The sequence below is a fragment of the Botryllus schlosseri genome, chromosome 9 (assembly GCF_051294905.1).
Source record: "Botryllus schlosseri isolate E-star chromosome 9, Bs_hap1, whole genome shotgun sequence".
In the NCBI taxonomy this organism is placed as follows: Eukaryota; Metazoa; Chordata; class Ascidiacea; order Stolidobranchia; family Styelidae; genus Botryllus; species Botryllus schlosseri.
The window spans coordinates 11,865,532-11,881,529 of NC_137244.1; the positions used below are offsets into that span (position 1 = coordinate 11,865,532).

Sequence of the window (15,998 nt, forward strand, 5' to 3'; positions counted from 1 at the left end):
GAACGATTATCCAGGTGCAGTCATAGTGACTTATTTTAATAACAAATATGCATGACCGCAAGAGACCAAAATGAACAGCCAACCTCAATATATACATGGCCGGTAGGACACTGCTATATAGGGGAGTAGAGCGTCCGTGCTCACTGCTCATGGCCACCTGGTAACGGTTTTATAAGTTGCGATAATGTTCACTTGAATTACGCAATCCACACGCAAAGTCGAATGTGTCCAACTGTCCATGACCAAATAAAATATATGTTCTTCTGAAGTTGAGTGACTATTCCCCCCACTTATACCAGCCGTTAAATATATATAGCCAAACACGACTAGAAGCCAGACATAGTCCGTAACGAAGCACTTCTACTTTCTCTGAGTTCTCAAGCATATGATTATTTTGCATTTTGCATTGGCAATGAATCTGTTTTTAGCGCCATTATTAATCATTCTGCGTGGGCGCGTTGATGCATCTTGCAATTTTCTGAAGCTTTGCTCGAAGATCCACTACCAGAAGTCTGTCACGGCTTCTTCAAACTACTTACTTGAGTAATTTTTGAACCTGTTTTCTACTCCAGTTGCTTTGGAAAGTCTTGATAGTCACTTGTAATTGATTAACAAATTGAAGCTTTACCTGTACTTCTACTTGTGTAACCTTAACGACTATAATTGTTTAGGGTTTATTTGGGCTCCTCGCCGCCACCCAATCCGCATAAGCGGTGTACTACAAATGATAATGCTAATGGGGCTTAATGTTTTCAAATTCAATTACTGCAAATCCCTGGCTGTGCTCACTAAGCATGGTTGTCTCTAACTTGATGAACTAGATCCATAGGAGAAGTTAGCCACAATATTCGACTTTTGCATTTAGGCAGAGTTACTAATTACTATAAAGTCAGTAAGTCAGTTCATTACCTTTATCGTTTGCACGTCGCAGCCAAATGTCACCAAATAATATCTTCGGATTGCTGTAGATCCAGAACGGGGCAATGAAATTTCACCTGAGAACCGGCGAACCATCACTCTTATTCGTAGAGCAATATTCTTTTTAACACTGTGTAAAAAGTTGAGTTTATGTGCACTAGCAGGGGTCAGCAACGATATATATTCTACTGACAACTACAGCATGCATGCGATTCGACATTAACAAAGAAAATGATTATCACAATTGAGAGGATGTGACAGCACTGATTCAGTCGTTATCAGGACCCGTCTTGCGATATGAAATTTTGGACACCATCGGAGAGTCAAAAACACCATCTTGATATTCAAAACGATATTCCAGCAGTTTCTATTGATAGAGACCGGTTATAGTCTACCCAATATTGACTTTTCCACATCTCATCCCTAAAATATTTGTTTGACCTGTGCAGCGTGTATACCAACGAAACCGTACGTCTGCACGATACCAGCTCAGTTTGCAGTTAAGACAAGAGGCATGTTTAAAAATACGTTTGTTAAAAACAATGTTTTGAATAAATGTCATTTGAAAGAACATCGACTAAATACAATACAATTAACTACACTAAACTCAAAATTGTTGTATGCATAAGACTCGGCCACGATAGCAGTGTCTTTGCTGCTAAAGTACAGACATTATCACTTTCGTAGAAAATGTACAATGCAGATAGATCAAATTGGCTCTTATGATGAATTTACATAAGTCAATATTATCGTAGCACTGGCGAAGTGCATTTGATACAATTTCAGGATTCTTTGGCAGCAAAATCGATGCCTCGTCGTACATATTGGAAGAATCATAATTGATAAACCGAATGTCACCATAGCAGGCTTTCCACGGGTCATTGCGACTGCGAGCAACTGCGGCGATTAAATATCGAGTAACTCCGATAGGATATTGCGCTCACATTGTAACAGGAATTCTTGTCGTAACTGCAGTGGTAGGCTGTGCATTTTCCGATAAAATCCGCTGTCCTTTATTAATATTTTTGGGTTTCTTCGGCTGCTGGGAGTACGCCGAGCCCCGAAACATTTTACAGCCAGGGTTTGTGTTTCCGCGAATATCGCTGTTGGATGTCATTCCTCCGCAAGGCTCGCTTGTATCGCGGATGCCGTTTTCCTGCGAACAACAGTGTGCGGCAAATTCGGATACCATGCAACCACTGTCATTGTAGCCATATCATACCCGCAGGAAATTGTTCTTCGAGATTTTGGTCGGGGCTATCTGAACTTCGAAGCATGAACTATAGAGTTGTTCTCTCGAATTGAAAGCCCACAGCCAAATGAAGGTGTACCGTCCCGCGGTGAGGTTCCTTGGGACATTGAACGAGAACGTTGCCATCGCTTTATCCGGATTTTCACAGAAACGCGGCGCATTCTGATATCCGGGCTTTGGATAAACTGAGCTAATAGAGAGGTTGCCGTTGAAGTCTTGTATCCCGGGAGACCTACCTGTCGTAAAATATTGATGAAGCTGAAAATTCAGATTAGTAACAGTCACGATTTCATATTTAATAACTATCAGTAACGTGCGGTAAGGTTCCTAGTTGGTGAGGCACTGAGGCTGGATCCTTAGAGTCAGATTTACAAATATAGAAACCAACAGAGGGTAACTTATTTAATTGGCTATATTCATTTCTCATCACCAGTATGGGTATGGGTCAGTATGCAAATACATGTAGCCTATCCGTCATCATTGACTGGTAGCCACATCATCAAGGGAAGACATTAGCTCTGCACTATGTTGATGTTGGCCGTCGCTACTTCATACAACACCAGCTGTTCCCAAACTTCTTCCGCTTGTGGTACGCTAGGGCTAGAGAATTCATCAAATGCTCGCGGCACGCTTACGAGAGAATAAGACGGTTCAAAATTTATTTTCACGTGTTAATGCGAGGGATGTGCGTGTTTTTAGAAATAGATACGACTGAAACGCGACTGCATTGTTAACAGACCGTCTGCATTTTGTCATCAATTCCATGCCGTCTCTTTCGTTTGCAGCTTTTGATTTCAATCAAAGAGTTACCATATTTTGTCATCCGGAAAGAAGGACACTTTTTAAAAACCACAAACGTTAGTTCACCGGACTAGAAAAATGCAGATTCCAAAAGATCAACTGGAAATCCTGTTGTGTTGACTGAAAATATGTCATTTTCCCAGTGCAAGCTCTAAGTCCAGAAAATTTGCGTTTACCCATCATTCAGGGATCGATTTCTTGTTTATGAGTTGATTCATTAGGAGCTAGAAACGAATGAAAGACTTTCTTCGAGACGCTGGTTTACTCCAACGTAATCATTTCGTGGAATGATCGTAAGTGCATACAGTTCTTTTCCAATCTTTTACGGCATGCCTAAGAATCTGTGGCGGTAAGCAAAACACTTACCAAGGTCAAACACCAAATTCTTCTTGAATCCACTCAAACTTGGATCGCGTGAAGGATTGCGTTCCGAGCGAAAAAGCCAATTTCCAGAATCCGGAATATAGATATTCGAACAACGTGCATCGGCTCCGTGGTTCTGTCATATAATGCAGTGCTTTTCAACCTGTGTGACGGTTCGCACTTGTGCGAATGAAAAAAATTGCAGTGCGAATGACGAAGGTGGTGCGAATAGTGCGGATGAAAATCCGGATCAAGTGCGAATGAAAATCGTGAATAATTGTTAATTTTTCTGACGTGGAATAATTCAAATAAACTTAATAGGATATTTAGGATCAGTGTAACTTTTGTATTTGCGACGCAATTGTAAAAGCTTAATACGACGCACCACTAATCGTAGCTCTTACAAGCCGTAGTGAATTAATATTCCCGCACTATAATTATTACGTAACCAAAAGCCTGGTTTGGAAGCTGGTGTAGTCACGTAGTGGAAGTATAGAGAGCTCTACAATATCTATAGTGGCACACCTACAGTATATCAGCCCGTCTGAGCCTGCGACAGGCTGGAAAAATGACGTCAAATTGACTTGCTGCTTTCTTTCGCTAAACAATCATCAGATTTTCGTAATAACTGTTCGATTAGCGCGAGGCACGAGGATAGTAGTAAATACCATCATTACAGACTCACATTTGCAAATTTTCTGTAACGCAAATTTTTACCCCTTCAAGGGTTATTCAAGTATGGACCGCAAAGGGTATAATTTTTGGTCGACACGGTGCCAGAGCTATCTGTTTAAATCAGGGGTCACCAACCCGGTGCCCGCGGGCACCAGGTAGCCCGCGAGGACTAGATGAGTAGCCCGCGAGCCCATTCTAAAAATAGGTGGAATAGCAACATTTACCAATATTCGTCGGATTATTACCAGTGAGCTTTTAAATATATAGATTGATTGATTCAGGTATTCTTGTTTAAAACACACTATAACATGTAACTTACATATATAAGCACTTGAAAATATCTTCAATTACAATTAGTAATATATAGATGTACGTGATGAATCACCAGAAATTCAAGATAAGGCGCAGTGCCTATAAAGGCGACATGACAGAATGCCGTCCACGGTCTTCTTGAAATGTTGGGGGGGTTCCGTTACGATAGCTCGACGACCAGGACAATGCCAAAGTAGTAAACAATATTACTATTCGGAGTCAGATAGCCGTGAATTACTAGCAGATTTTCAATATATGTATACCCATTACGTATTGCATCTTTTTGCACAGCTTGTTTCTGTTACACTCAACGCAGTTTAATATACCATGTTTCTAACTTTCTGTATTGGTTGCTGCTGTCCGGTATAATGAAATCTTGTCCTTTCTGGATGCTGAACAGTTGGAGATTGAAATTGTAACACTGCAAAATGACCCCCACCTCAGACTGCAGCAAACGTTTGGTGCATACTGTTGATACGGAAAAGTACAGTGGTGTATGCGCAGCAGCTATGAAGGTTGCAAGCGTCTATGGTTCAACTTATCGTTGTGAATCAGCCTTTTCGGACATGAACTTCATCAAAAGCAAACACAAACACGCTCAATCAATGCACATCTGGAACACGCACTCAGAATTGCAGTGTCAAGTTACATACCAGAGTACAGCGCACTAGTTGATATCATACAATGCCAGGCATCCCACTGACTGCTATAGAAACAGATAACATGATGTCCAGTCCTGCCCAGTGCTATGAATATCAAAGCGGAAATTCAGTGTGGTACGGGTAAACGGCGGGAGTAAATAGTAGCCCGCCGCTTCAATCATTACTCAGAAGTAGCCCTCGGTTGCAAAAAGGTTGGTGACCCCTGGTTTAAATGTATGTAATATTTATTGAATTTTTTGAAAAAATCCTGCTGTCGTTTTTACATATCCAAGGTCACTGTGTTGGGTACTGTAGCCAATAAGCGAGACACGCAGTAAATATGGCTTTATCATGAGAATTCATGATAAGATTTGTCCGACTGTTTTTTCTGGAAAACATGGTCGAAGACCGTTGGGATGAACTAGTTTAGGGGTGAGCAACGAGCGAGTTCAAGCCTATGAGACTCATTCATTTCGAGGCCAACCCCTTCTGCGTTGGGGCACAGGAAGACGTAAAGTTTTGGCAAAAAAACGCCGATAAAATGCGGTGTCAAAAACATAAGCGGCGACAAAACCTCGGTCTAAAAATGACCGATGCTGGATTGCCAAACCTTTCGAGATGGATTGGATATACTCCGTTGTCGGCACGGAATAGTCCCGTTCTTGCAATCTGAGTAGACAGAAGTACAACTGCGATACGCAGAAGAATTTAATTCGCCGTAATTTGAAATCGCGTGCGTCAGACAAGTAAAATCGTAGCATACAAGTATTAAAAATAAATTCTTTTTCGTGGGTGAGGCTCGGGTCGCGAGATGCCAAAAATACTCAGATTTTGGTGGTAGTCTAAAAGCTACTTTACCGTTATTAAACTGTTATGAATTTTCAAGTTAGATTGAGCTACTGAGTAGAACACACAGTACCGTGAGTTATTTGCTCTTCTCATAAACTTGCAAGACAGAAGTTGGAGCAGCGTAGGTGCCCACTAATGTGCCTACTCTTCTTTATCGTTCTAAAGACATAAGGCAAAAGCCTCAACACAAACAGGTGGGTTTTTCATCCATTCGACAAACTGGAGCATCGCGGGACCATTATGTCAGCTCTCAAAAACGATTTCTGCCAGCAAGCATTTTTCACTCGCGAAATATACGCTGTATTTTGGATAGGAGTGCAGAACAGAGTTTAAGACTTGGTCTTCCAAGCACTAGTAGACGTTCTTGTACAAATTCCCAACAAGATTGTTTGGCCGAGAAGGGTTTTACTGAAATAATTTAATGCAAAACGAGCGAATAAAGTTGCCCTTTTTAATAAGACACTTGATTGCTTAAGTTACATAGTAGCCAATTTGTTGCTCATCTGAACAAAATGTTGTTAAGTAGGCCTTTTTTATCTTCTTTTTGTATAACAATTTTCGATTAGTTTGTGCGAATGAAATTTATTTTACAAAAAAAAGTGCGAATGGAGCTCAAAAAGGTTGAAAAGCACTGATGTAATGTAATGAATGTATAGACCAGTGATTCCCAAGCGCGGCCATGCGGCCCCCAGATAGCCTTCTTGCGGCCCCAAAAATATATTAAGAAATCGATTTATGATAAAAAATTTATATTTATAAAATACTCTTGCTGGCTTGGTCTCTGTATTTTTTAATTATAGAATTGCGGGAAAGTTGTCAGTATACACTGCTAACGTTACGTCACTGCTGTTTCATTGCAATGTGCCCTAACTTTCCAGATGAACGAGCAGTAACTATAGATATAAATAGGTATTGATAACTTTCAAAACCGGAGCAAAATCCTGAAAAAATGGTAGATTTTTCTCACTTCGTGGTCGCTTGACTAAAAAAGAAAAAGAGGCTCAACTCCTGGAAAATACAGTTTTTCTGTCACATTAACAGGTGGTTGACTGAAAAAAAAAGGTCAACCTTCCGGTCCAGCTCCCGAAATAGCCGCCGTAGCGTTGCTACAGTGCTGACTTAATGTATATCATTCGAATTTGGCCCTATATGTAACCGAAATCCTCAAAAAAGAAGACAAAATCTCAAAAAGAAGACATTTGGGCGTCCTCCGAGGACACTTTGAAAAATATCAAAAAAGAGGACAAATCATCTTAAAAGAGGACGTATGGTAACCCTATCATAACTAGATGTGCAACACGTGACTCACGGTTTAATACGCCGAGATGCATACTGCTTAGCCGGCTAAAAGCAGCATAATTGGTAGTCCTATAGGCAGGGCCGTAACTGCCGCACCCCAAACCTCCAATTGAGGGGGGCCGAGCTCGAAGGGGCACAAAATTATTTCGTGAATTAGCAGAAATTATAGAGTATTTTTTGAAAATTTATGCAACTTTTTCAAAATATTTTCGCGCTGGGTGCGATTTTATTTCGCCACATATCTTGATTATTGGGTACTCTTTCCCAAGAAAAAATACGCAAGATTTATAGAAATGAGCATATCAGCGTTGGCCATGACCGCACCACAACGCACCAAGACATATAACGTTTTATGCCATGTAACATGTGACTCCAAGAAGTGTGTCAGAACGATCGACAGCGAGGAAGCCTTGGCCGTAAAGGACTGCTTTTATGCTGACCAAAAACTTCGAAATAGCAAAAATTTTGTAATATATACAAAATACATATAGGTTTATTTGTCCATATAGGCGCCTAAATGACTGGCGCCGAATGTTCGTGTCTTGGCAATCTGAACCTCACAAGACAAATACCATCCCGCAGGAAAGAAAATTATATGCCAGTGAAGAAATAGCCTACCAATCTGAAATCGTGTGTTCTTTCAGTTTAGCAGGTTTGGGCAATTCTACATTTTTTAATATAGCAGGCAGGATGTCACGAAATGCCTTCCTAGGGGTCCGCCCGCCCGAAGATGTTTAATTTTACGGGGTCTGCAGTTTCAAAGACACCTCTCACTCAGCTCTACCGGTAAATCTGATTACGTGGGCAGAGAGGACAACCATGCAATTCCCGATCTTATTCACCGATTTTATCATGAATTATCGAAATATTCGCGCGTCGCTCTGTCTCACTAAACAGTACAACTTTAATTTCGTGGCAAAAGCAAACAACGTGATGCGGGGTCAGATTATCACCCTGGAGCCCGGGGTCCTGACGAAGTGCTGTTACGTTCCTGCCTGCCAACGGGTATACCCCCGGAGATGTTTAATTACTATTGAGGAGGCCTATACCTTTTCAAACACACCTCACTCAGCTCTACCGGTAAATCAGATTATGTGAACAGAGACAGGACGAAAATTGATAGCAATACATGCAATTACCGATCATATTGACCGATTCAGTCATGAAACTAAAGAAATTACTTGCGCTTCGCGCGTTTAGGCGAGAAAAGCTGATTCACTCAACGGACACCCAATGCAGCAGATAAGTAGCGGTAAACAGTGTACAGTTTTGAAATCTCGCCAGGGCAATAAAACTACTCCGAAATAGCCATGATGACTGTTTGGATCCGTTTCATAGCCGTAGTATTCGTGCGGCCCCGACCGTACTCTGAAATTCTAAATTTGGCCCTCACACCGAAAAAGTTTGGGAACCACTGGTATAGACTGTATATGAAGACAGTGTTAGCCCTCGGAAGGTTTACATGTCAATGTTGTCATGAAACCGAATGGACGTGCAACCATAAGCACGGGCTCTACCTATTCCACGCCCCTGACTCCGAAATTGGTGGGGCAAGCTCAGCGAGGGCCCAAAATTATTCCGCAAATCAACACAAAGTCGAGTATTTCTACGCAGATTTATTCAATTTTGAAGTTGTTTTTAGTGTCAACAGATTTCTTGAATGTAATATATGGACGGACATCCCCTTTCAAAAATATAAATGAAAATGCAAAAAAATGAAAAATATATTTGAAAAATACATTCATATTGAAAAAATTCAAATATTTTCGGCTGGCACTCGTCATGGGTAATCGTCAGCATTTAATTGAGATTTAAAATATTATATAGCAACAATCGCGTCACCAAATAGAAACGAGCCCATTGCTATTCGCAATTATGAGAGATTGGTTTATTCCTAAAATCGCTTGAGGCTGTTTGGGTGTCCAGCATGTGGGTGCGATACTACTAGGCACAATGTTTCGGCACTGGCTAGATTAAAAAAATACCTACTTGATCACCTCTTGTTATACTACTAACACTGTTGCCTAGGGTGGAGTGAAAAAAAGAAAATTTTGAATTTCAAAAAGTGCCTCTGATATTTGGTCCCAAATCAAAAATGAATAACTTCTATCATAATTTCAGGTTCTTACGCCCTCTAGTGGCCGAGCTAATTCACCAAACGAGTCGAAAATAGCTAATTTTGCCATATCCTGATAACCGCTTGTGCTAGAAAGCCAGTTTTGGGTTTAAAATCTGTGGAAGCAACATGTTTCTATCTCACTTCCATGGAACTTTGTCCTGAAAATGTACAGAAAAAAATTTACAAGCAAATTGTCGATTTTTAGACCGCCATTAAAAGTGTTGGATGGTTGTACCAAATTTGCAATGCCAATTAGCATGTTACTGTTTGTTGCATTGCTGCTTTAACAATGAAATCTTGTTTGAAGGACTTATCAGTTGATTTTTATATCAACCTAGTATAATTTGGATAGTAGAGAGCATGATTGAACTTTCTTCATAGTTGCAAAGGAGCTACATGACCATTGGATTTGATACAATGTATTTTCCATGAATGAGTTTCCTATCGCGCGAAAAGTCAATCAACTGATGTTGAAATTTAGTCAACTAACTCAGTATCACAAGAAATCTAGAACATCAAATTCTTATAAAGAAATGGAAACTACGTTCTTGCAAGATATTGATAAGCTTTTTGGCATCTTCTGCTGCGATAGCAAACAGAGAGATAAAATTGCACTCCAATGTGGCTTAAGGATGGCACCGAAGGATTTGAAGATCAAAAAGCAGAGCGCAAGGGAAAATGTTTGGTTGACGCTGTGCCTCTTTCATCAGCTGACGAAAGATTTCGAAGGCAGTCAAGCTCAATCCAACAACCGGTGATTCTAATGCAGGTGCCAGCACTTCTATTGGGAAATTCAGCTTTAATCGAAGTGATTCAGAGTCAATGCAATCTCAATCAACATCTTCTGGTAATGATTCAATTTTTATGGGAGGTGCGCAACCATCAAACCAAAACCATGTGTTGGGGATCACCTTGGCAAGAGTTTGTGAACGGTATAATGTATTGGACCTTACAGGAGCTGCTGCTGCAACTTGTGTATTGCAATATGTTGGAATAATCAACTAAAAAAGTGATTCGTTTGTGGTAGATCACGGCAAATTACGAGGAGAGAGCGAAAGGTGCAGAAAAGAAATACAAAGAAAAGAAGCAGAAAACCTAAATCTTGTGTATGGACTCTACTTCGATGGAAGAAAAGAGGACACTTTGAATATGGTCGTGGCACCTACTGGAAAATGCTCTATGACAACAGAGCTGGAGGAACATATTGTTTTAGTAGGAGAACCAGGTGAGTATTACCTCGGTCACTTGTCACCTCCCAATGGAAAAGGTCGTGTTTTGGCAAGAAATGTATCAGTTTATTTCCAACACCAAACTCTGCAAAAACCCAGGTGTCGTGGGATCAGACAGCACAGCTTCAATGACAGGGAGATTCAAAGGCTGCATTCGTGCAATGAACTTTTACAATGGGCTATCTGCTTGCTTCATGGTAATGAGCTGCCATTACGATATGTTTTCACAACAATGCGTAATTCAAACACGCAATACAAGATTATAAATTACAACTTTCAAGGCGGATATGTAGAATGGCAGCTCATTACCATGAAGCAAGCAGATAGCCCATTGAAGTGGTCTTTGTAAAATTTCTTCCATTGCACAAATGCAGACTTTGAATCTCCCTGTCATTGAAGCTGTACCGTCTGATCTCACAATAGCTGGGTTTTTGCAGAGGTCGGTGTTGGAAATAAACTGATATATTTCTTGCCAAAATACGACCTTTTACATTGGGAGGTGACAAGTGACTGAGGTAATACTCACCTGGTTCTCCTACTAAAACAATATGTTCCTCCAGCTCTGTAGTCATGGAGTTTAGAGAATTCTCAGTGGGTGCCTCAACCATATTTAAAGTGTCATGTTTTCTTCCGTCGAAGTAGAGTCCATACACAAGATTTAAGTTTTCTGCTTCTCTTCTTTGAATTTCTTTTCTGCACCTTTCTCTCTCTCCTCGTTATTTGCCGTGATCTACCACAAACGAATCACTTTTTTAGTTGATTATTCCAACATATTGCAATACACAAGTTGGAGCAGCAGCTCCTGTAAGGTCCAATACATCATACCGTTCACAAACGCTTGCCCTGTTGATCCCCAACACATGCTTTTGGTTTGATGGTTGAGCACCTCCCATAAAAGTTGAATCATTACCAGAAGATGTTGATTCAGATTGCATTGACTCTGAATCACTTCGATTAAAGCTGAATTGCCCAATAGAAGTGCTGGCACCTGCATTAGAAGCACCGGGTTGTTGGATTGAGCTTGACTGCCTTCGAAATCTTCTGTCAGCTGATGAAAGAGACACAGCGTCAACCAAACATTTTCCCTTGCGCTCTGCTTTTTGATCTTCAAATCCTTCGGTGCCATCCTTAAGCCACATTGGAGTGAAATTTCATCTCTCAACTGATAAGTCCTTCAAACAAGATTTTGTTGTTAAAGCAGCAATGTAACAAACAGTCACATGCTAATTGGCATTGCAAATTTGGTACAACCATCCAACACTTTTAATGGCGGTCTAAAAATCGACAATTTGCTTGTAACTTTTTTTCTGTACATTTTCAGGACAAAGTTCTATGGAAGTGAGATAGAAACATGTTGCTTCCGCAGATTTTAAACCCAAAACTGGCTTTCTAGCATAAGCGGTTATCAGGATATGGCAAAATTAGCTATTTTCGACTCGTTTGGTGAATTAGCTCGGCCACTAGAGGGCGTAAGAACCTGAAATTATGATAGAAGTTATTCATTTTTGATTTGGGACCAAATATCAGAGGCACTTTTTGAAATTCAAAATTTTCTTTTTTTCACTCCACCCTACTGTTGCCCTACCTCGCCCAGACATTGCTTCATTGATCATTTGCTACCATTGTTTAATTTTTCTTCTATTTTGCTTTTTTAACTAACATTTTTTACTGCCAGACTGTTTAGAGTCAAGTGTAACTGTTTGATGCTGGTGTGATCAGACTAGATGACCTTCACGGTCTTATCGATCATTCCTATCTAATACCGAATACCGTGCATGCATATTTTCTGTACCACCACCACTGCTATGTGTTATGTATTTTGATTGGCTGATAATAAAGACTCTCTCTCTCCCGTGCCAGGCCAGATCTAAACCTACGCAATTGCAGCCAACATGCGACTCAGTGAAAGCTATGTCGAAAGATCGGTCTTGGCCACCGCATGTTGACCAAAACCTTCTATGTTGTGTAGGCGCAGAATAGTTCAGCCATTACAATCTCAGTGTCTAGGTGCAATGCGACCCACAGAATAAAATGATGCGCGTCGTTAGAATTTCACTGTGGCATAATAGAAGGGCAGGATATATACGCTGATTCGTAGCCTATTGGTTTCTGAAACAAGACACATATAAACGAGCACATAGCAACGGTTTACTGTGTAGTTGCAAACCTGTAGAAATTAGTTTTAGCATCCTTTACATTCACGCTTTTCATTCGGTTTCATATCAATGTAGTTATTAAAAACCGCCATTTACAAATTATACCTTCATGGGATGTACGAGTACTACTTGTTGACCAGGGTAGTACACCGCCATTGGATGACTGCGCGTGTATTGCGTGCTGTCATTCTTCGGTACTTGACAAGGCTCAGTTTCGATTACTCGGTGATCAAAACCTGTCAATGAGCAACAGCGTACTCGACACCTTTGCTGGTATGAACCAAATTGATATCATCTTACCTCTATCAAAACCGAATCCATCAGTTTTCGGCGCTTTGCGGTAGGCACCCCGGGCGAATCCTCTGCACTTGCCCGGCTCCCAAGTCGCGCCATTCTTCTCTGTGTAATCGGTGCACGCAAGCCAACTATGGCATTCTGCAGTTTTTAGCACCACGCCAAGAAATGCGAAATATCGTATCATTTCAGTTAGTAGTGAAAGATGCGATAAACTTAATGAACCGATGTACGTTCGGCGCACTTTTATACAGTCTCAAGGAGCCGAAAACATTTAAATGCCCATCCGCAAGACCTGAAAATAAAAAAATATCCTGTGCAATCAGGACGTGGCAATTCGCTTCGGGCTATTGATAAGCATTGCACGTTACCTGCTTTTTCTAGATCGCGATCTGTTCGCGGGCCGCACTATGGTATAATTGGGCTCATATACCAGAATCTAAAATAGTCAAAACAAAAGTCTTGGTGATCGAAGAAACCGAGATATACACAACAAATATAAACGAAAATGCCATAAGTATTTATGTCACTATATCACATAGGAATCGTAATCATCAAGGAGATTTTCTTTTTCGAAATTATTGCATGAATGTTGGTTTTTATTTGGCGCTAAAAACAGAGTGGAAATTTGAATCTGAGACTGGTGTCCTGCAGATTCGTTTCTTTGACTTTTGATTTCACTTCAAGACAATTCGAGACGAACAAACGCGGACAGCATGAGCTATATAATCTACAAACGTACCCTTCTTATCTGTGTTTTGGAATTTCATTAGGTAATCAGAAACAGACGCCTCCTTAACGTTCATTGGTAGATAACGTTTACCGCGGACTCCGTAAACCTCAGCCTGAATAACTTCTGCCTGTCACTAAGATGTTTGGTACGAATTGCAGTCATTCAATACGGCAACTCGTTCATACCAATTAAGTAATACATATTGCTTTATCTTCGACACATTACTTACTAAATACAAAGCCAGGGATATGTAGTAGTTTTAGATATCCCTGTACATAGCGTTTCTCTTCAACGGCCCGCTATTTCAATTGTTAGCTCAAAATGGTTGAGCTTACCAAATCCCACCGAGAACGAATACACTTAACACACGTTCGAATCGGCCGCGGCACTATACAGAGTCCAACTAAATGGCTTGATTAGTGCGGGCTCTATAACGTCACAATAGTTTTCCACACTTAAAACATGGCGCACACAACGAATAATGTAGTTGCAGTGAACTTCGAATTCGTATACCTCAATGACGCCATGAATGTGGCATTAGATGTCGCAGGTGATTTTCATTGTTACATGGCTCTTTGGAAATAACAATTGAAAATGCAATAAGCAATAATTTCATATCATCAATGTATTCACTAAACGTGACACCCATCGGTACCGAACATCTGACATACGGTGAATCAAATTCGGTATTGCGTCTTCCCTTATGACAAGGCCCGCAGTTACTAAGATGATGATCAATACGGAGAAGTTATATCATGTACTATATTAATGCTTGGTGCGATTAGGTAAGCAATTGAAAATATGGTAGATCGTATAATTACTAACGTTTTGCTACTGACCACCTCTGTAGCGTCGTAAAGGTACAAAACAAACGTATACGTGACATATTCGGTTATAACTAGCCGAAGACAACAACATATAACATCAATGTAATATTCCGAGCGTGATGACTGATAAGGCTTTCCTTCTGACGACAGATGATCGGCTTACGCAACTTTATGATCGCGGATTCCAGGATTCAATTGACGAAAAATGTTCCCGACCCCTGCCTTACATGGACCAAAATTATATGTGTCCAGGACAAACTCATCATGCAACATTTTTACGACTTGCGATCATCATCACCAGAAGATCCATTCGGTTCAAATGATATGTAAGCTGCGTATTATAGTTGTCGAATCGATGGCGATGTCGGCGGTTGCAATCATTTTATATATCGTATACGTATCAGTGTTGGGACGACTCGCGTCATGGCTCGATCTAATTCCAGTCACTTTGTTAGAATGACTTGACTTGTGGAATGTGGAGTGCCTCACGAGTAGGGCAAGTTTTTGTTGCAGTTAAATCCGTGGAAAGTTGCATTTATTTTCGACAAAAGTTGCACTAAAAGACCACATTTTGCTCGGTTGACTAAAAAAAAAAGGTCAACTTTCCGGCTTAGCTCCCGAAATACCCGTAGAAGCGTTACTTCAGGGCTGATTTACGGTATTTCAGTCGAATTCGGCCGTGGATTTCACCAATATCGAAACTACTTTCATGAAAAATCGAAAAAGTTGCAAAATGTTGCAAAAAGTTGCATGAAAAAATAATGGACAAAAATTGCAAAAAGTTACACTATAAGATTCCTTCAACAGCTTAAAACAGCATTCTACATATCTTTCGAGTATTTAGGAAGCTGCCGGAAGCTGTAGAAAAAAAAGTTGCAAAAGTTGCAAAAACTTGCCTTACTCATGAGTCATGACTCGAAACAAAATTTTCGAGTAAATTTCAGGTCATCAAGCAATCGGTGCCGACTAAGTCGCTGCACCTGTATGTGCATGTTTTCGACACGCTGATATCACCTGCTTGAGCAAGCAACCATTCATTCAACGATGGCATACGGCACAGCTTGGTTTTACTGAGCCTCTGCGGCATGTCACAAATCAATTGGCTGCAAGCGAAGTGACTACAGCTTACGTTGTCATAGTAGTCTATCTGTTTTTTTTTTCAAATTGGTGTATATGTTATTTTTTTCGTTTTCACAATTTCGACATTAGCTGTCATTCAAGTCTGACCGATGTTTATTTTATTATTTCCGATAGCGCGTTCCACTTTTCGTTCTAGGCTTTCAGTAAAACGCTGCTTATACGGATAAGGCGGCGATGAGGGGCTTAGGTAAATGCCCAACGGTTGATGGATATGTTGTGTGTATGAAATGCGTTTACTGGCCTGTAAATAGCAGGTTCCGTACTAGTGGGGATTGGTTACTATTAGAAAGACTAATCATGACGTTCTCGTCGGTTAGCTTCGGGTGATCTCATTGTTATTAATATATTTGTTAAAGCATGTTAATTTCGTGACCTCGGGCAAATATTGTC

The 15,998-nt window shown here is 40.5% G+C and overlaps 2 protein-coding genes across 2 annotated transcripts in view; one reads left to right on the top strand and one right to left on the bottom strand.

Annotated features, from left to right (window-relative positions):
- LOC145446552 (alpha-1,3-mannosyl-glycoprotein 4-beta-N-acetylglucosaminyltransferase A-like) overlaps nt 1-15,998 on the top strand; it is a 257,727-nt gene that overhangs the window by 91,910 nt on the left and 149,819 nt on the right. The window lies entirely within an intron of this gene.
- Nucleotides 1,859-13,095, bottom strand: LOC145446685 (uncharacterized). Its single transcript, XM_080325037.1, has 5 exons — nt 12,915-13,095; nt 12,720-12,850; nt 3,338-3,470; nt 2,141-2,406; nt 1,859-2,074 (listed from the first exon to the last, which is right to left on the bottom strand). Exons 1-5 carry the CDS (start codon nt 13,093-13,095, stop codon nt 1,859-1,861), a joined length of 927 nt encoding a protein of 308 aa, XP_080181163.1.

Coding starts and splice junctions, on each gene's coding strand:
- LOC145446685 (XM_080325037.1), bottom strand. CDS start 13,095: ATGATACGATATTTCGCATTTCTTGGCGTGGTGCTAAAAACTGCAGAA. Junction 12,851..12,914: donor TGGATTCGGTTTTGATAGAG/GTAAGATGATAT, acceptor GCTCATTGACAG/GTTTTGATCACCGAGTAATC. Junction 3,471..12,719: donor TACTCGTACATCCCATGAAG/GTATAATTTGTA, acceptor ATTATATGACAG/AACCACGGAGCCGATGCACG.